The sequence below is a fragment of the Chroicocephalus ridibundus genome, chromosome 5 (genome assembly GCF_963924245.1).
Source record: "Chroicocephalus ridibundus chromosome 5, bChrRid1.1, whole genome shotgun sequence".
Classification (NCBI taxonomy): domain Eukaryota; kingdom Metazoa; phylum Chordata; class Aves; order Charadriiformes; family Laridae; genus Chroicocephalus; species Chroicocephalus ridibundus.
The window spans coordinates 82,072,664-82,093,585 of NC_086288.1; the positions used below are offsets into that span (position 1 = coordinate 82,072,664).

General features: G+C 38.7%; 1 protein-coding gene across 4 annotated transcripts; it reads left to right on the forward strand.

Moving 5' to 3' along the window:
- The first annotated feature begins 21 nt into the window (after window positions 1-21).
- Window positions 22-17,758, forward strand: FBXO8 (F-box protein 8). Of its 4 annotated transcripts, none has more exons than XM_063335475.1 (6): window positions 22-201; window positions 4,779-5,118; window positions 7,243-7,369; window positions 14,576-14,694; window positions 16,282-16,478; window positions 17,253-17,758. In XM_063335475.1, exons 2-6 carry the CDS (start codon window positions 4,790-4,792, stop codon window positions 17,438-17,440), a joined length of 960 nt encoding a protein of 319 aa, XP_063191545.1. In that variant the 5' UTR covers window positions 22-201; window positions 4,779-4,789; the 3' UTR covers window positions 17,441-17,758. The 4 variants fall into 4 exon arrangements, with proteins under 4 accessions (XP_063191545.1, XP_063191543.1, XP_063191546.1 ...); XM_063335473.1 differs by having other exon boundaries at window positions 4,782-5,118; XM_063335476.1 differs by lacking the exon at window positions 22-201 and adding an exon at window positions 255-624.
- Window positions 17,759-20,922: the final 3,164 nt, after the last annotated feature.

Below are 20,922 nucleotides of genomic sequence, written 5' to 3' on the forward strand. Positions count from 1 at the left end.
CCAGCAACAACAGCATACGTCACACCTGCCAGGCAGGAGACGGGGCGGCGGCCTCCCTGCGCGCCGGAGGGGCCTCCCTGGCTCCCGCCGCCTCTCCCCGCCGCCGGGGGCTGCCCAGCCCCGTCCCGCCCGGTGAGGCCCACACGCACTGACCCAGGCCGGGCTCGTCGCGGCGGCGGTCGGGACCCCCAGCTCGCACAGGTACGGGCCGCCGCCGGGGCCCCTCAGGCGGGCGCGGACGGACGGACGGACGGACGGGCGGCGCAGCCAATCAGGAGCCGGGGCCGTTGCGGGATGACCAATGGCGCGCGGGGGGCGGTGCCCGCGGGTCAGGCCCGCCAGTGGGCGCTGAGGGAGGGCGGCCCGGCCCCGGCCCCGGCCCCGGCGCGGCTCGGTTCGGCACGGCACGGCACGGCTCGGCTGCCTGCGGCGGGGAGAAGCGGGGCTCGGTGAGGTGGCGTCCCCTTAGCTCCGGAGGGGGGTCGGAGCTGTGCCGCTGGAACCGTCGGCGGGGTTGCCTGGAGCAGTGTGAGGGGGAGCGGCAGGCCTCGGGCGCCCGTGCAGCTGCCATGAATGGGCGTTCAGGCGCGATAAGATCGAAGGAAGGGATGTTTTCCTCTTGAGGTACTTGTGGTCGCACAGCAGCGGGCGTAGGGCTCGGCTGCCTGAAGTGTTTCCATCGAGGGTGTGTGTTGTGTTGCGTTTAACACAGAGCCAGGGGCTCACCACCCTCACAGCAGAGAATTTCTTCCTCAGATCTAATCTAAATCTCCCCTCTTTCAGTGTAAAAATCTGTCTTACATTTAGCTTTTAGGATCCTATCGTGCTCTGACAATAACGTATTATGCAGTAACAACGTAACATGAAGAAGACATGCTTAAAATTGAAATGAGACTCTTGACAGATATCTGACAGAGCTAGAGAAAATCAGCAATTTATAAGTAGGCTTGATGTTATTTCTACTGTGATAGTTATTACAGCCAAACTATCAAGAGGTTCCAATTATTAGATGAAGTTATGTGATTGGAAGTTTGGAAACATACATTTGAGTGGCCTATTGAATTTGGAAATTGAAAATGTATGTTCAAAATAATTTAAAAAAATAAATGCTGGACACCATTACTTAAAGGGCTTTATAATAACAATGAGTTTACTCATCTTGTTTTATGAGTGAGTTCTCAAAGCATTCATCATGGATTGCTACAAAGCTATAAGTAATTGCGTGATGGGGGAAAATAAGATGTGATTTAACACATGACATATGAGCTGCTGAATTGCTAGACACATATTAAAGCTTGTGGATTTCTGTCAATTGGAAAATTTTCCAGTTGGGACTATATATTTTTTTTATCATTTTTTATCTTCAAAAAGACTTTTGAAATGATTTCTCCAGTGCCATCATCTGTATAAGTATGTGAATACATTATGAGCAGGCTGGTTTCTTGAATGATATAGTATTTTTTTCTCTCTTGGAGCAACTTTCTAGTGCTAAATAATTTAGAAGTGATTATGTTGTTGGTGATGTATCGCAATTAGCTTTTGCATGGCTAGAAAAACCCCTTGAGCGCCAACGAAAACTGTTGATATTCTTCTTAGCTCAGTATTCCTCAATGGAATGTATTTTGTGAACAGGAACTTCTAGCTGAATATTACAATAAAGATATTAAACTAGCAACTAAAATTTGCATATTTGATTTAGGGCTAAGTAGCCCTAAGTAGCAAAACTTGGTCCTCTGCAACCACTACAGAATTCTTTACGAGTAATGCATATGGAACAGAAAGATAATCTGGCTTTGAAAGAGGTTTGAAAGCTATTATAAAATTGCCAGATGCTTATCTGATAGCATAAAATTCACTTGATAATTCACTAGGCACAGCCTTTCTATGAACTGTATCTGATAATGCTGCTGGTCTTTCTCTCTAGTCTTTCTGGTGTATTATGATGATGAAACTTGTCACAATATGATTCCTAATGATCTTCAGAGCCTTGAATTTCCTGTTACTCCTTTTTTTTTCTCTTTTGTTTAAACTGTGCCCAGATAATTAGTATTTTCAGAAGTTTTTTAACACTTGTGAGTTAACAAATGTGTATAGAAATGTGGCTCTGTTATAATGATATAAACTAATGTCAGAAAAGATGGCAAAAATGCTAGCAAAATTAATTCCTTAATTTATCTTACAAAAAGTTACTTCAACAAAGAGATTTCTACATTTAACAGAACTTCCGTTTCTCTCTACTTGACATACACAGTTTACGTAGAATAGGTTCTCTCATTTCATCTTTTGTAAAATGTCAGGTTTAATACTGCAACGTTGTCATATTTTTTGTTGCTGATTTCTATTGTTTTAGTGATTAAGGACTCGAAATAATGATGAGGAATTACAAGCTGGTTTTACTCCTGGTTCTCTCTGTCCCTGAAACTAGTATTTTGCTGTTTAGCTATTTTGTCATTTTGTTTAGAGTCAATGCTGTATTTTCAGGCAGATTTTATTTTCATTTTTACTGAGAAAGTGTGCAAATTCTGTTTGAGTTACAAGTGTATGTATAAATTTACATCTTTCAAAACCTTAGATTTTCTTACATAGTTGAATTGAGAGATCATTATTATTACGTCATTCAGGATCATCTGATATCTTCTGAGAGTGAACGCAGCCTCTAAATTTGGCATCTCCATATTTGAAAGTGTAATGCTTTGTTGGCAGCGTTCAGTTTACCCACAGGGGTAAGGTCAAGAATTGGTTGAAGCCTCTCAATATATTTGGAGATATCAGTTTACTAAGTACTGTACTTCAGTAATTAACAAGCTTGCATACAGTGCCTGGCAAAATGGGAACTTTATCTTAATCAAATCCTCCAGTGCAGTGATAAAGCCCCTTTTGAAATGTTGTATTTGCTCAGGAATATTCCTTATCTGCTTTTTTCATCCTTTAGGACAGTCTCCTCTCCTCCTTCCAGCCTGTGGCTGTTACTGCCTACACACACAAACTCGTTTTTAGCTTGGTGCTAAAAAAAAAAAGGTGGCACTGAGCAACTGCAGCTGTGGGAATATCTCTTTAAAAAAAGTTGCTACCTCTTACTTACATCTAGCTAGATGATGAAAAATAAAGGCAGAGTTCTTCATCTTGTGAAGAAATACGCTTTATCTACATCCAGAAGTTTCATAAATTACTTGCAAATGCCAGCATGAATTACCTGTTTCATCTAATTGCTCATCCTTGTCTTGCCACTTTTTAGATGTGGTATAACTTTCTCTTGTGAAGCAACTTTACCGGTAGTCCTAAGGACTTTTAAAAATTTTATGCTGGTCTCAAGAAAATGAGAATACCTTCTTTATGCATACATTCCTGCAGCCAATTGTATATCCTATTTATGGCGTGACTCAGTAAGCTTTTTTTTAAAAAACTGATAATTACAGCAGTTGATCATTGTTTAACCTGCCTCCGTATGATAAAAAAAATTAAGCCAAATATATAACTGTACAAGAAATGAGAATAAAAATAATGATGAATCTATGTAAAATCTTGTATATAGATAAATTGAATATAATGCATATGACTACAGTTTCTGCTCAACTGTGGCCTTATCTAGAAATTAATTCCTGAACGTCCCCTGAATGGACGCTTATGCAGATAACTGCTTCAGCAGCCACCTGAACCTGGCTTTGGTCTACTACCACCTCGATTATGCTTTTTTTTTTTTTCCCCTGTAATTTCTGTAATTTCAACATTTTTGTCCTATAATCACTCATTGCATCCATGGCTTGCTTCTTTCTGCTTATGTAGAACAATTTCCATTCATGTCTAACCTTTAACAGTTTTAAAGCCCATTTTTAATTCCCTGTGCTAACAGAATATAAATAATTTCAAATACATGTGAAATCCTATCAGACCAGGCCGTAAGGGTTTCTTTCTTGAAGTCAGCATTGCAAACCTGCAGATTCCAAGTATGATCACTTTAGTGGTCTGTCATCACAGCAAAGGTTGAAAAATAAGATAGATCACCATATATACACTACCTGTGATGGGTTTAAGATGACATTCCTATACTGAATTAATATGATTTATTGTACTTTGATTTTCCCCCTTGGTAAATACAGGCAGTTCCTGAAATTTGAGTTGTGGCATTCAGAATTCTTGATAACTGTCTAACGTTCAGGATATGTTCTTTTATTACTATCTGCAGCAAAGTTTGACAAAAAATAACAAGCACAGTGATAAGTAAGATACAGAAGCCTTGTCATGAAGCTTTTATGCTGCTGTGCAGGAAAGCTTGACAAGATATTTTGGGTGTTCAGAAACAAGAAACTGAATCCTTAAGGCATTATCATTGAAGTCACTAAGCTATGTCTTAATGTCAGTCACAGCCTAATTTTGTGTGCTGCCCACTACTTAGGACATTTTCATTTCTCCTTACATGTTACAGTGCTTAACTGACTCCAGATAAGTTATTTATATTAAAGACTGAAGATAATAATTCCAAATGTTCTGATGGTTAAGGCTTCTTAACTTGCATAGGACATAGATACATTTCGTACTGCTTGCAGAGTGTTGTTAATTTTGCATAGAAATTTTTGAAAAAAACTTCAAGATTTTTTTTATGGGTTTTGTTTCCAGTACTTATTCAGTTGCTCCATTAGAAACAGATTACATCATCAGCGTAACTTTGATAAAACTCACTTTTTTTTCTATTCAAGTCAGTCCTACAATTTTCTTTTTCCAGCGTGTCTTACAAGTATTTATAAGTAGCTGTCAACAGTTAATTTGGATTTTATGTCCAGCAGGCTCGCAGATGGGTCAGGGACTCTGGAGAGTTGCTAGGAACCAGCAACTACAACACCAAGGATACGACGGACAAGGCTACCTGACCAGAGAACATGGTAGGAGGATAGCTACTAACAACGTTCCCAGTACAAGCCATCGCAAACAAGCCCAAGGAGGCATCGACATCTACCACCTGTTGAAGACAAGAAAATCTAAAGAACAAGAAGGATTCATTAACCTGGAAATGCTGCCACCAGAGCTTAGTTTTACCATTTTGTCATACCTGAATGCAACTGATCTCTGTCTAGCTTCGTGCGTCTGGCAGGATCTTGCTAATGATGAGCTTCTCTGGCAAGGGTAAGCAAAAAAAAAAGTATCACCTGGACATAGTAAAAATAATTATTAGATTTTAAAGTTCTCTCAACATGTGTTTTTTGTCATTATAACCTTAGCAAAGGTTTCCTAAGTTAAATGGGATTTGACATGAATATAGTTAAAAATGTGTTATTCTGGATTTCTAATTACTGTCAGATATTAGTTGAGATTACTACATACACAAGTGTGCTTGGTACGAGTGTGTATGTGTGTAAATACACACCTGTTTGATATATCATGGGGAAAAAACCCAAGGACTTGTTTTCACTTTTGTATTAGCTCAAAGCACATCTCAAATGTTTGTATTATTACTTCTCTGAACTTCAAATGAATATCTGGCTTGAGCAAGCAAACCTGTTCAGCTGAAGCTCCAGGCAGAAAGGGATGAGAACTCATCTGCTGTATTTGTCTCAGAGCAAATTAAGTGTATTGTTTTTCGAAGATGGTGATGGAAGGGGAAAAGGTCAGCTCCTCAAATGTGTCAAGTGGAAACACATTTATATATAACATATACAGATTTAGTTTGTCCAGGCAGTAATTTTCTTTGGTAATTGGTGTTTTACCGCATTAGGAAAGACTCATGAAATCATACTTATTTTTAGAGTAGACGACCAGCGGAACTTGTATCTTCTTTCACAACATATTCTTTACCCCTTAACTTAGCAGACAGCGAGCAGTATTGCTGTAATAGTTGGGTGGTTGTACAGGTCCTGTTTCTTTTGCTTTCATTGTGCTCTACGTCTCTTCCTTCCTCATCTATTTCTTTGCCTCTCTGCATTTGAATTAAGCAGCTTCCCTTCCTGTTATGCTTCGTGAACTCAGCAATAGCATAGTGCAGTTGTAACTTCTTAGTCACAATTGTTCTGCTGTTGGGCACGGTTGCCTTGGCAGGACACAGGAATTCTAGTGAAGATCCTGCTAAGTTGATGTATATCGGATAGCTTGGCAGTTGAGTATGCGTTGTAATGTACTCAGTTCTGGGTATAAAAACCACAGTAAATACAAATAAATTCCCTCGGCCAAAGCTTGAATACTAGAGCTTCTTACTTGTTTTCAGTATATATTCTTAACATACAGGGGGAAAAAAATAACATATTTTCCTCAGAGTTCATCTTGGGAAATAGCTCAGTCATTTTCAGTGAGATCTTCCCAAATAGTCAGTTCAAAGTATACACTTTTATAGTGAAAATGTGTCCTGATTTAGCAAATTAATAAAAATCCCAAATTGCATAATCTCTGTAGACATCTTAGTTCTCAGTATTCCACACGTATCCGATGTGTTTGAGTTTAGGCATTGGCAGGTCCTGTGGCTGCAGTTCTGAACTCAGTCCGGGTAGGACCCACGTCTCTCCCATGTCTTCAGTGGCTGCCTGCTGGGTCCTAAGCGTTGGGCCTAATTATTTTCAACACAGATGTGTTGAAGCAGAGCTACCAGTTCTATAAGGAATCTAGGTAACAATCGGAGTGCTTAGAAAGAGCAAGGTCAAGGGAATTTCAGATGGTGTCATCAAGGAGACTGATGGAACTGAGATAGGGAATCAGGGTGGGATAGAAGGGAAAGAAACTGAGAAGTGATGGGAGATACAGAGGGATGGGGCTGGATCAAATAATTACGACTGGTGAAGACTGGAAAATGGACAGTCAGGTGGAAGAGGACAGACAGGGAAAACAGTGAGTTAACGGCATCATTTGTGCCGTTGTGGTGTCCCACTCGCTGCACTGCTGGGGCACAAGAAAAACACAATTTTTTATCCTGTCGTACTGCTGCAGGAGAACAACTTGTCCCAGTTACCCAGTGTTCAGATGCCAGGAGTGCCAGAGGTCTCAGCTGTGTGGATGTCGTTACAATGCCACCTACTGGGATATATTTCGAGATTGCACTCAAATACATCAAAACCCGCATGAGAAGAAAACGATAATCATATAAATGAAGACTTTAGCAATGCACATGCAAAACGCTTATAAACTAAGTGTTACGAGCAACCTGGATCTAACTTTTCCTGTAGTTTGAGTATTTGGCTTTACACTGTTGATTGCATTTTGCTTATGTAAAATACATGAAATGCAGAAAAGAATTTTGATAAGAGACTAATTCTGTTTTCATAGGTTGTGCAAATCCACTTGGGGTCACTGTTCTATATACAATAAGAATCCACCTCTAGGATTTTCTTTTAGAAAATTGTATATGCAGCTAGATGAGGGCAGTCTCACCTTTAATGCCAACCCTGATGAGGTAAGTGAACTGTTGTTATAAACAGTTAAAATAATTGTGATTGTCGTTTTATAATTATAGCCATATTAAAAGCCAAGTTTTAATAGGTGTTTGTTTTACTGTAGGAATGGTTAATACCCAGTTACAGCCCTATCCTGATCTTTTTTTGCATATGGTACCTGTGCACATCATTTACATGGCTTGCCTCTTAATTGCTTTGTACAGCGGTCTGACCTATGGATGCCAGAAATTCGTAACCACGTATTGACTTAGGAACGAGGCAGAGATCCTAACCAAAGAGACAATGGTGAATTTAAAAAGGACAATAATACGCTCACATAAATTAAAATGCTAAAATGCTTCTGCAGAGTATGAGTTTGATCCCACTTCAGTTAAAGCAGGATGAGGTATAAAATAACACCAATTAATTCTATGACAATTATGGTTTCTTGTAAGGGATTTTTAAATATGTCCACTCTCAAGGAGCAAATCTTGAAATATTATGAAAAAGATGTACTGCTGAACTGTCCTAATGATCAGTATGATTTGGTTTCTGTGGATGGTTTTTATGCATAATCCATCTTCATACTATATAACAACAAATATTTATTTTCAAAAAATACCCCATGTCAAACTAAAAGGTTTCCATTTATTAATTATTTTAACTAACTGGAAAGTCAGTTTCTGCTTTCATTCTGTCACCTTTCAAAGAAGAAGAGAGTTTGAGAGTAGACAGCTTTTGCCTGGGAGATATGCAGTTAATGCCCAAGAGAGAGTCTTTTGTGTACAAAACCAGCCTCCTGCTCCATGTTTCCTAGCAAAAGACGGTACACGGTACTGAACGAAAAGTAGCATTAACTTCCTGAGTTATTTATACATACACAAGGAAGTGGTAATTGAATAAATCCGAAGTAGGAAAAGGATTGAGAGACATGAAAAGATACAGTTCTAGGAGCCGACAGTTCACTCTGCTGATATACAGAAAACATGAACTCGTGGCCACGGGTGAAATAAATAAAGCAGTCTTGTGAATCATTACAATAATGTGATTTTTGTTTAAATTCTTGCTTTATCTCATATTCTGCTTGATAAAGAAACCCACTTCTTTTGTTAGTCACAAATTACAGTATTTTGTAATTTCTCTGGTAGAGCTCTGACTTGAACTGTGATATGCGGTGCTGAAACATCAGCACCTTGCCTCTGGAGTGATTAGCATGGATTTTCAGCAGGATTTTAGTGAATTTAGTAATAAATGTAAAGCTTTTCAAATGACACACAATACTTAGGTAACTTAAATGTGTTTTCAAGAATATATTAGGTTTTAATTGGTAATAGCTTTGTCCACCCAGATTTTTCTTTGTCTTCCAATTTGTTTTAATGTAGTTCTTCACTTACTGTCTTAGTTAATAATATGTTGTTATATTCCAACGTAATTTAAAGTAGTCTTGGTAGGTTTAAAGCATTTGGAGCCATCACAAAAGGCACTGAATAAAAGTTTTGTTATTTTTAAAGGAACTTAAGATCTGCAAATTAGAGCTACTTTACAGTATACCTAAATTAGATATTAAATTTATTGTGCGACACTTACTTCTTCTGGGTTCATCATGGTTATATTGTACAATAGTAGTACAAACCGTCTGCTTCAGGCCTAGTGAGAGACGAGAACCTCAGGGTATCTCCTAAGGGCTTCTGTTCCTCTCTCCCTGTGGAGCACCATAGCCTGGCAGGAATCACTCAGGGCCTGAGTTCCAGGAGAATTCACAAATACTATTGCTTTTCTTGTTTACCACTGTGATATTGGCAGAATTATTCTTATAAGGACACTGTGACTGGAATTTATGATATGACATTCCACTATTACAAATTGCGTCTCGAATTTCCTGCCAAACTCTGCTTTACATTTGATAACAGACCTGATCAAATTACTGTAAAAATAGGAATACTTACAGCCACAGGAGCAAGATTCTCCAAAGGACACGTCCCATGTCATGAAAATGGGTAACCAGGCTCCACAGCAACAGCTCCAGAGCTAGCGGTGGCTCACGGGGTAGGGAAGAGCATCTACACACTTTGTGGTAGGATTCTCTGGTTAGCCATTGTTGTGTGCATGGTGTTGTGATATCTGCCGTAACTTCATGTATTGGTTGTGTGCATGAGCTTGCCTAATTCATAGCAGGGGCTCACATTCTGCTGAAAGGATGTGCCTAATCACATTACACGTAATCTGAGAAAAAAAATACGCCACTGCATGTTTGGTTTCTCATTACTTTTTTTGTTTGTTTTGTTTTTTTCCTATGGCAGCACCATTGTAGCCAAGATTTTGGAACTTCGTTTTTGTTCCTTTGGGGAAAGGGGGTGATTTAGTGTTAGTGTTAACACTTGAATATGAATATTATGTTGTTTAATCTGCCTACGTGGTCTCTGCTGTATTTTATTCTAAAGAGCGTATGGTGTATGTGAAGCGTTTCTCCTGCAGTGCTCATTTCATATCTCATACGCTTATGACTCAGAATTTGTAAGCAACCAGAAGTTATTTCCCACTGTTTTGTATGCTGTTTCTAACTCCTACAAAATATTTTGTCAAGTTTATTACATGGAGCTATGCTATGTAGTTAAAATTGGAACTTAAGGTGAAAAACAGAATCCTTTGGTTAGGAAAAGTGATCTAACTGTTGTTTTATTCCTATGGTAATGATTCTGACTGATTCTGTTTAATAGCATTTATTTTTATGGATCTATTGGAATCTGGACTGGACTGAAATTCTGAGAGTTTAAAAAGGTCAGGATTTCCTTTACATAGCATAATAACAATAAAGTACAGTAAGACAGTGCTTATACTAAGCACTTTCCGCTCTTCTGATTGTCTCATTCGTTACCAACTGCCCATACTTTTGGCCAGGGAGGTCAGTTTTCTGACCTTCTCTTGATTATAAATTAATTGTTAACCACTTGCATAAAGCTACCTTACCTGACTTGTAATTATAGATACTCTTTAGAGGATGGAATATTTACCATGCTGTGTATTTCTAAGCAAACTATTTCAAAGTGATATACTAAGCAAGACAATTTTGAGATGCATTGATTTATCTGTCCTAAGGATATTAAAAGTATGTGTATGTTGTAGAGGGAAGTTCTTTTGTGTGATCTATCTAAAATGTTGGAATGGACCAGACAGCTGAAACCTTTTGAAAACACTATTAAAGCCAGAAAACTTTAATCTTGTAAATTATTAGTTATGGATTCTAAGCAACATGAAAATATTTCTATGTTCTACTTGTGATTTCTGCCATCGTAAGCGTGTATCACTGAGAATGTATCTTAAAGACATACAGTGAAAGAGACACTGTTTGAAATGTGTTTTGTATCGTGTCCACATTTGTCACCAAATGACTTGATTAATAACTTAGGAAAAGAATCTTAAAAACTTCTGTTAGAAATATTAGAAAAAAATTAGAAAAAACATCAGTAGTGCTCATTTTGTTCCAGAAGATGCACCATGAAATATATTAACATACTGCATTTCCCTCGAAAAATGGGAATAGTAGTACCATACATGTCTAATTATTATTTACTGATAATGTTAGTGTTACCTAAAAGCCCCAATTAGAAATTGAGGCCCTACTATGCCGGATACTGTATGTACAGAATAAAATGACAGTCGCTGCCCCCAAAGAATTTATCTCAATAACTGAGCTAGTATTTAAACTTGAATTCCTGTATTTCATCAGCTTTTGTTTAAGAGTGGTTTAATTTGGTTGATGATCAAAATGGTCTTTTTTTAATACAATACAGGCTAGAAAAAAAATGAGCATTTTGTGTTGATACCTATGTAATCCTACCAAAATGTAAAAGCATGTAACTCGTAGAATTATGAATCGCCTAAAAATGTTAATATGCTACTAGTGATTTCCTTAGTCACCTTTTAACACTATTAAGGTAAATAAATAGAGTGTGTGTACAACCATTTATGTGAAATTCGAAATTGCAAATATTAAGTGAAATTTGTCTTTATTGACAAGTGTATTTGTCATTTATTTTCCTGCATTTCTTTTAAATGCGCATTAGGTAAAAATCTTAATTGTCTCCCAACTCTGACTTTGCAAACAATTCCGTTTAAATATTAAGAAGAGAAATCACGTATATATGTAGAAAAATACTGATTCTAAAATGTCTGTGCCATTAACTTGGAATATGTGGGGTTTGATTTGTACGCATATCTAAACAGATGTCAGAGGCAACTACAAAAGGTTTAATATTGACTGTGGTACTGAAAAGCTCTGAAAGTACTCTTAGAAGGGAAAGAAATCAATGCAGAAATGAAACCAATACTAAAAAAGAAAATTTTACGGTTTTGGCTCTCCCGTGTGGATTAAATGAATGGAAAAGCTCTTGGGAACAGGTGGAAATGGAGCGAGGAGTGTCAGGGCTGTAACAGAATAGGTTGGTAAAACAAGCGTCCTGTGACTGGGAAGAAAGGAACACTTGTCAAAAATAGCATGTTGAAATACGACGAGTGGCTTTTGTTGTTATAATTAGTCTATAGTTATGATTGTTATTTGCATATATAATTTACACCAACACTTTCATACATTAAGATTTTATCCGGAGCTGTCTGAAATTCAGTGGTAAGATCTGCCTTCAGACAAATCTTTCCTAAGAGAACCACCAGACGACCGATAAATAATCTCAGCCTAGACTTCAGTAGCGTGTAGGAGTACTTATTGCAGTTAGTATACCTGCCACAGGCGACCGTTTCAGCTACCAAAAGGGATTTATTTGAAGTGCAGGTTCCGAGAGGAATTCAAGGCAGTGTTTACCGTGTTAGAAAAAGCAGATTCGATGACATGCCATAAATAAATTTGATTTGCTGTGAGCCAAAATTTAAGAATTTTACAGAGAAATCAGGTTTCTATTGCTGCAAAGTATTTGTGGTTGCTTAGGGGGAAATAAAAAGCCACTAAAAATGGTGGCATGTGCTGAAGTATATTTTATTTATATCCTGTTTATTTGTGAAGAAGATGGGGAAAATGAGTAACGAGGCTGCAGTCACAGAGAAAGAGGTTGTCAAGCATTAGGCGTGGGGGCGGGGAGAGAGAAAGGGAATTAGAGACAGGGAATAAAAATGCTTTGCAAAGGCTTGGTAGGCTGTCAGGTGAAGATCCTACCTTGAGTTGAAATCAAGCGCATGAAAGAAGTTGCGGCATTTACTGTCAGAGAGAAACCAGCCCATTGTCTGTCTCAAAAAAAGGTTATTTTCAGGCTGCCGCATCTATGGCCTGCCAGGTGGGTTTTGGGTGTGTTGTTACATAATTGCAGCAGGAATGCTATGTAGACTTCTCACCAGGCGTCAGTTTGTATTACCTTAAGCAGATACTAATCACTGAAGCAAGTGCAGAAATCTCATTAAGTCAGGATATATGCAAAGGAGAGGCTCTGCTGCTGGTCTTCTATCAGGTGCCAGAATACTTGAGGAATTAATGGGCAGTTGATGTTGGTCTCCCGTTTTTAGTTTCCTGTTTAGCTCTAATTCAATAAAGTACTTAACCTTGTGTTGTCCGTCTATATTATGAACAAACTTAAATATGATCTAATTTGGAATTAAATGCCAGCTTATAGTGCAATACATGTTTCATTAAGGTCCTAAATAAAGAGTCTTCTTAAAAACAGGACCTAAAATTGCCAGGGGGTTGGGGTTTTTTTTTTGTCTTACCTGTATAAAACCTTTGTAACTTTATTTGTTTTATAAAACATTAATTTAACAAAAAAATAAATGCTGATTAACTGCTATTTTCTATAAATATATAAGCAAAAATTATGGACTGGTAAAACCAGCTAGATAACGTTACAGATGTTTGTTGGCATTTCACTCGTGTTATGGATATCGTAAGCATATATTCTAATTTTTTTTTGCTGGGTGTTAACGGAGACTTTGCTTTACCAATCCACTTCATAAAACCACTCTCCGAACCTGCACTCAGTCCTTTATTTCTTTTTTAAGCAAAACTGAAGAGCACTGGGAAGTTAGTTTATGCACTGAATGACAGGTGGCCCCTACATCTTTATAGAGGTAACGTAAACTCAAAGGGCAGACTTGCAGAATATTGTGAAGTCTGGTAGCAGGAGATTAATGAAAAACTGTTTCAGAAGTATTTTAAAGGTGATTTAGGTTGTGGCCTCGGTACATTATCCTATGCAGAAGTGCACTGTCCTACACGTTTTGCAGTATTTGGACGTTATGGTGTAGCCAAGAGCTACTGGACTTAAGTATTTTGACACTTCTCTGGAACGAGAGCTCAGAGCCACTCCCAGCCCCCGACAGATTGAGTTGAAACTAGTTGCTTAGTTATTCTCAGGTTTAGATTTTTGTTGTTGAAAAACGTGAACTTTTTTAAAATCCATTAGCTTGGGTTTGATTTCTGAGGTCACAAGGAAAATAGTTTTATGCTTTGGGATGCTTCAGTGAACAGAAAGAATCCAGAATATCACTGAAATATTTTAAAATGAAATTTGGCTTCTGTATTCTGTAAGAAATCTGTGCTTGGCAAAGTGTGGAAAATTCTTGAAATTGTAATAGGAATATAAAATACACACAATTGTCCTATCTTTTTAAACTTTTTTTTGTGTGTTAGACACAGTGTTTTTATTTATGTGTATGCATATTTATATATGTTGATATTTACCTCTGCTTTGAAATCAGCGTGCTTGTGTTTATTTGCATTATTACACATTTAAACAAATGCATTTAATGCATCTATTTGAATGTGATACATCGTATCCATGTGAGAGCATTAGTGTTTTAATGGAAGATATTAAAGACTAAACACATTATGGCTAAGATTTTCTTAATTACAAAAGTTACGAAATTGAAAGTTATGGTCCCCGCAGCATTTTAAAGACTATTATAAAGTATGAAAACCAAAATACTAGCCTACACTGTAAAGAAATTATTAAAGAACCATCATGCTTGTGATGGGGTTCATAATTTTAAATTTCCTCCTATGAGTATATGTAAAATCTCAACCATAACAATAAGCTGTTTCTTTGCATTTGATTTATACTTTTAGAGTGTATTGTGCATGTTGAAATGTGGTTTTGAGGAAGAGGAATTATTCTGAAAAACAAACCAACTAATTTAGTAGGATTATGTTCCTACGTTGCCAAGTACGATACTTGTTCCTAAACACATGAAGATTAAACATATTTATACGTACGTGTATTTTATCTCAGGGAGTCAACTACTTTATGTCCAAGGGCATACTAGACGATTCGCCGAAAGAAATAGCGAAGTTCATCTTTTGCACAAGAACGCTAAATTGGAAGAAGCTGAGAATCTACCTTGATGAAAGGTAATTTGAATTTCTCTTGAGACATTTCCTCTTCGTTTTCAATGTACAGCACCGTTCAACAATACTTTGCTTGTATTGATGTAATTTTGAAGAGGTAAAAATGCAAGAAAATGCAACTAAGTAATGCTGCTGCTGAATCTGAGCACGTACTCAGTTCAAGTATTTATGTGACTATCACCCTTTATGAGAACCCCTGAAAATACCACCTATAACTAGTCAGTCTCACATCTGTGCTTTTTCTGCATTTTTGCTGTTCTGGGCATAAATTGGTTTGAAGTTACAGTGAAGTTACAGTGCTCGGGATAATCTTTGTGCTATATGTTATTCAGATTTCATAGATATTTTGCTGCTTCTTTTTTTTTCCTATCTTGTATGGGTGTTAATCAGAAAAAGCAATTATCGCTTTACCAAGTGATTGTAGCGTTTTAACTAATGTTGAATCATCTAATCATCACTTGGTTGATCTTTCTCAAATGGAGGTCGCAGCCACCTCCTAGGGTGCAGTAGAGCATCCTATGGGAGATGGCACGAGCTGCAGCAGGGAGCCTTCTCCCTGCTCGAGCATCCTCTTCTGCCTCCACAACGCTTTCTCTCGCCCTCCAGGATACCTTCAGGTTGGGGTAGAGCAGTGTCAGGAGAGAGGAGCACCAACACGGTCAAGCCAAGTTGAGAGAGGAGGAGAGTAATAACGACCTAAATAGGAAGAGCAGAGGGACAGCAGCGCTGCTAGCAGGAATCCTCTCCTGCATCCCATCCTCCTGTACCACTAAAGGAATAAAAGGAGTCGTTCCGTAGTGCTATCACCACTGACAGCCCTGGGCTGTAGAACTTCAGATTATCATTTTTTTTTGGCAATAGAAAAAATTACAAAACCATTTAACGCATGAGATTACAAGTTAATAGTAGCAACCCCTACTGCCATTTGTCTTCCCTTCATAAACAGTGTAATCAGGCACTAAAAAAATAAAAACGAGGGTTCTAAATGTTGAAACTCCCCTTTTAGTACTGCAATGTTTAATAGAAGGAGTAAACACACGAGAACATTCTTTGGTTCACTTCACATTTGCTTCCAAATGTCCTTCAGATGTCTCTTGCACATCTGTTCGTGTAGACTAGTCTGAATCCCTTAGATGTTTCTGCGTTTGGTGGCAGAGCATCGCACCCTGAGGGACTTAGACTTTAAAGCGTTTTTCTGAGCCTGGTCTTAACAAGATGCTTCTGTAACAGCTTCTACTTAGGCACCAAAATGTGTGGCACACGTGAATCTGTTCCCTTTACTGTCCTTTTTAATGGCTTTGTCAGGCAGTTTAAAGGAAGCGAAGCTTCTGTGTAGACTATAATTGAATAGACACATAAAGAAACTTAGAATTCTGATTAATGTATATTTTTATAGTTTTTGGCTACTATTGTGTCTGAAGAACGTGTGTTTCTATTACCTTTGTGCCATTAGTCATTATTTGTCTTGCAGCAAAAACAAAGCTCATAAGCTATTCTAAAGCTTTCCTTTTTATTTTTAAAACCTACGTTTTCATATTTAAAAGGTTAAAAGAAACTTCTCTAACGGTGTGGGATTTTATATTCTACCAGGCGAGATGTTTTGGATGACCTTGTGACGCTGCACAACTTCCGAAACCAGTTCTTGCCAAATGCACTGCGAGAGTTCTTCAGACACATTCACGCTCCCGAGGAGCGTGGGGAGTACCTGGAGACTCTCATTACAAAGTTCTCCCACCGATTCTGCGCGTGTAACCCTGATCTGATGAGAGAGCTCGGCCTTAGCCCTGGTAAGCAAAAAAAGAGCTTTGATTTAGTGGATTGTTTCTTTCTGGATGATGCTGCTGTTCATGGTCGTTTTAAAATCAGCACCTAAACACGTATTTCTGAAAGAACAGCCGTGGCTTGGGAGGGTTCAGGATCCAGGCACCATCCCACTCGGGTTGAAAAAAACCTAAAAGTAACATACAGATTCTTTTCTTAGACCTAGCTGATAAGCGGGGTTTATTTTCGTGTTGTCTTTCCTTCGCTTTTGTCGGTGCTTAAGCTCTGTAGTGTCTCTAAGTTCCCTCTTGCAAAGACTTGGGCACTTAACGTTTTACCCTGTGGACAGTCCTGCAGAAAAGAGAGGGGATGTTGGGCCTCCCTCAAGTTAACGAGCAGTTCTAATTGAGGGGGAGCCGGGTTTCGGCAGTGGGACTGCTTACATACTTAAAGATAAGCCACAGCAGGACGTTGGCCTTAGTTTACAAGAACTTCTAAAATCTGTTTAAATGATGCGCATAAAGCCCTGGGTGACTTTGGGATAACATCGAAATATGAAGAGATTTGTAAATACTCATTTGGCAATGTGCTGACATTATTACTTGGAAAGTTGCAGTATTAAATTTTATTTCACTGGGATACCCTTTTGAGTTGTTATATATGTGTGTGTGTGTATATATATATATATGAAATTATAAACCCAGATGATGAAGACCATAAAGGTTCTTGGACAGGGAACAATAATGATCACGGTTTCCTTTTTAATTTTTTTTTAATTTTATTTATTCTCTCCTGTCTAGATGCAGTTTACGTACTGTGTTACTCTTTGATTCTCCTTTCCATTGATCTCACAAGCCCTCACGTGAAGAACAAAATGTCAAAGAGGGAATTCATCCGAAATACACGACGAGCTGCACAGAATATTAGTGAAGATTTTGTAGGGCACCTTTACGACAACATCTACCTTATCGGCCACGTGGCTGCCTAAAAGCACAATTTGCTAGCACTTAAAATTTGTAATTTTCAAAAACTACATCAATTCAAGAAATTAATTATTTTGTAGAGATGGGGGTTATTTTAGTGCTGGTCATTCTAACCTCTGTATGCAATCAGAGTTTGTGTGTGTAAGTGTGTGTATGTGTAAACTACCTTTTCTATCTATTTACTGTGGGAATGGAAGGATTTGGAGATTTGTTTTTCATAATTTTTTTAGTTTTGCACAAAACAATGCCATTAGTCTGACACGGCCATTTACGAATGTTAAACTGACATTGCAGTCTAAGCTGACAAAGTGGTGAATCTGTGCGTTAGACCCGCTTGAAACTTTAATAAGTTCATTCTTTTTAGAATACCGTGTAATGTGTATATATTTAACTAAAGAGATTTATAATCATAATTATTTTATTGTAAAATATTTTAACTAAAATTTCTCCTTTTATCTCTTAAAATAGTGTTGTAAGTCTTTCTTTTGCATTATTTTTTTTTTTTTAGAATGCTGACTACCTCAGGTGTGTAATTTAGAGAAACATTGGTCTGAATACTGCAATAAAGTTCATTCTGGGAGGTGACAAAACACTTGGAAAATATCTAAGCTGATAATTAATACTATATTGACTAACTTATATTAGCATATTGCCAACCTGCTGTTCACTCAACTGTAAAGAAGATTACAGCCTCTATTTTAGATGAACCCCGATGTCGCATAGGGACAGCCTAAGGAAATGGTGCAGCTCGTGTGGAGAGCGCGAAGCGATGTTGCAGCCACGGGTTACTGGGGACAAGAGGACAAAAATGGTTGCGGTCAGGTTGTGCCTTTTGTTTTCTGAAGCGGTAGAATGTTAGTGGTGCAACTGCTGTGCGTGTGGAGGAGTTGAGCGAGCCTTCGCCTGGTTTTCGCGTTACTCATAGAGCAGTGCTTTTCTTAAACTGACATATCGTGTCGTTGAAATCGGAGCTGTTCCTCGTGATGTTTGTTTACATAATATTCAGCTATTGCTATCGTGTGGATTCATCACGGTGACGAGGAGATTTATCCTTTTTCTCTAACACACCATGAGATGAGGCAGGAAGATATTCTTAGCTCTGTTTTACAGATTAATCTGATTTTTTTTTTAAGTAGGAAGCTTATGGCAGAGCCAGGAATTGAATGCAGGTCATACCCCTCATAGGCACGTGCTTTGCCCGCGCTGCTGCTTTCTGTTTGGCACCGAGGGGGGGTTACATGTATCTTAGATAGAAAAGCGATGGCAATGACAGTCCACGTAAGGGCTACATAAAGGACAGGGAGAAAAAAAATTTAGCTACTGCTGCTACTTCAGCTGTTTAGTACATTGTAGCTCTGGTCTACGTGCAAAAATGCACCTAGAAAAAGTTGTATTTTTTTTATTGCTTTTAATTACCTTTATTACCTTTAATCAAGTGTAAATGCCCTTTGTATTTGTGTAGCAGCCACAGCCAAAGCCAGGAATCTTCCAGACAGGTTTTGCGCTATCGCTGCCCTCTCCCAGGGTGACTTCTCACCGTTTCGCCCTCTGTCATTTCTTACATTTCAGAAAGCCCAAGGACGCGTTCCGCAGCGGTCACTTAATCCCAAACACGGCTAAAGAGCGTATGGCACGCTGGGGAGCTTTGGTTAAGGTGCGGGTATCTGGTCCTAAAAAAAAAAAAAACTACAAATTGGAACACATTTTAACATAAATTGTAAAACTAACAGTAAGGCTGAGTGTCTCTGTGCTCCTTAAAGTGATTTTTCGGGAAGACTGCAGGATATCGCTTTCTAGAAAATGCCCCTCAGAATGTATACACTTAAATAGGAGAATCCAGTGCATTTTGAAATTACTCCTAATCTTATCAGGAAATGTTTTCTTCACAAACCACAAACACAGAGCGAGGCCTGATTCTCTTCTAACTGGTATTTGCGGGGACATCAGGGATACTGGTCGTGATTTTGCACTGATCGGGAAGCACGGGTTGTTAATCTGCGTTTCTCTTCATTTCCAGTTGCCCTCGGTTCCCATCCTCAAACAGATGCAGAACAAAGCCTCCGGGCAGGCACAACGTGGTTTCTGTGGAATAGATGAGTACATCACAAAGTTTAGAAAGCTTCAAGGCCGGTGTAACAGCCAAGACAATAAATTAGAAACAGGGTGATACAGTTAAGGTTTCGGTAAGATGCAAGTCCAGGGGAAGAGAACAAACCCAACCCAACCCAAACTCACGTGCAGACGGCAGCCTCTGATCCTCGCCCAGGGTTCTGCAGAGCGTTGGATGATGCCCAACGTTGTGTTACCGACTCGGCAGCAAACGCGGCACGCCAAGGGTGAGTTCCCATGGATGTAACCGAGAAACAAAAAAAGGCCAATAGACACTTCTTCTGGCCTTTTTTCTCTTGAAGTAGCAATTCATTTTTTTTTTGTATTTTAAGAATCTAGACTTTACATTAATTTAGGCAATTTTCCATTTTAAAAAAAAAAAAAAAAAACAAAACAGGTTTTAAGCAGGTGTAACAATACTCTTACAAAGCGAGAAGGATAAAGTTTGAATTCTCCTAGTCGTCCTCCAAAAGTCCTCTAAAAACGAAGTTTTGGGCAGTGGCTTCTTCAATGCACTCTCCACGTATGTTTTAGAAGACAATCGCGGTAGCTAGTTCATTGACCCGAGTGTCACCAAGGGCCCTCATGGGCGTGGTGTGGAAATAGCGGCTTGACCAGGCACCTGGGAAGTCTTGGACAGAGGATCCCAAGCCTTATTCTGGTCCTAAAAGACACTAAAGCTGGTTCCAAATGGCCATTTCGGAAATGTCACTGACTTTTGTATACACAGATGTGACAAAGTCAACTGCTCTTTGGTCACCGGGGGGTAACGGCGGTACCCGTGTCCATACACAGCGTCACGTCATCCAGCCCGCGTGGGGCTGTGTCAGTTCGGAGACTCATTGTGTTTATTTGAGGAATGTGGTGTATGTTACGTATTCGTGTGGCTTAGTTACAGTCGGTGTCCGATATTCTTTGTTTTCTCAAAGCTCTATTTCTGCCTTGAATACTTTCCATTCAGACTCTAAACAACAGATTTGTGCAGCGTTGGCTTTTCCAAATAAATCAAAGCCGCTCCAACACACACAAACCCAGACAATTGTAAGTTAGAGACACGGTTGTCAATTTTTCAAACGGGCAAGAAATTCTCATTCAGGAAAAAAAAAATCAATTCGTTCTCGTCATCGTTTCCCTCCCACCCCCCCCAGTGGAAAAAAGAAAAATTATAAACAGTTTAAAAATACAGATTTAGGAAAATAAACTGTCTAGCTGGGCAAATAAATGTTGCTGCTTCCTCTTCAGTGTAGTGCAGTTCCTTAATGTTCTTTGCGTAAACAACTCTCCCAACAGGAGTTGCTCTGTTTTGAAGCCGTACCAGTTTTTGTTCTCTGTGTAAGGGCGTCGTTGTGCAATCCGATACTTTTTATAGTTCGGGTTT

Excerpts from the sequence above, each read along its gene's own strand:
- FBXO8 (XM_063335475.1), top strand. The coding sequence starts at position 4,790 with ATGGGTCAGGGACTCTGGAGAGTTGCTAGGAACCAGCAACTACAACAC. Across the intron at positions 5,119-7,242 it reads GATGAGCTTCTCTGGCAAGG|GTTGTGCAAATCCACTTGGG; the intron begins GTAAGCAAAAAA and ends CTGTTTTCATAG. Across the intron at positions 16,479-17,252 it reads AGAGCTCGGCCTTAGCCCTG|ATGCAGTTTACGTACTGTGT; the intron begins GTAAGCAAAAAA and ends TCTCCTGTCTAG.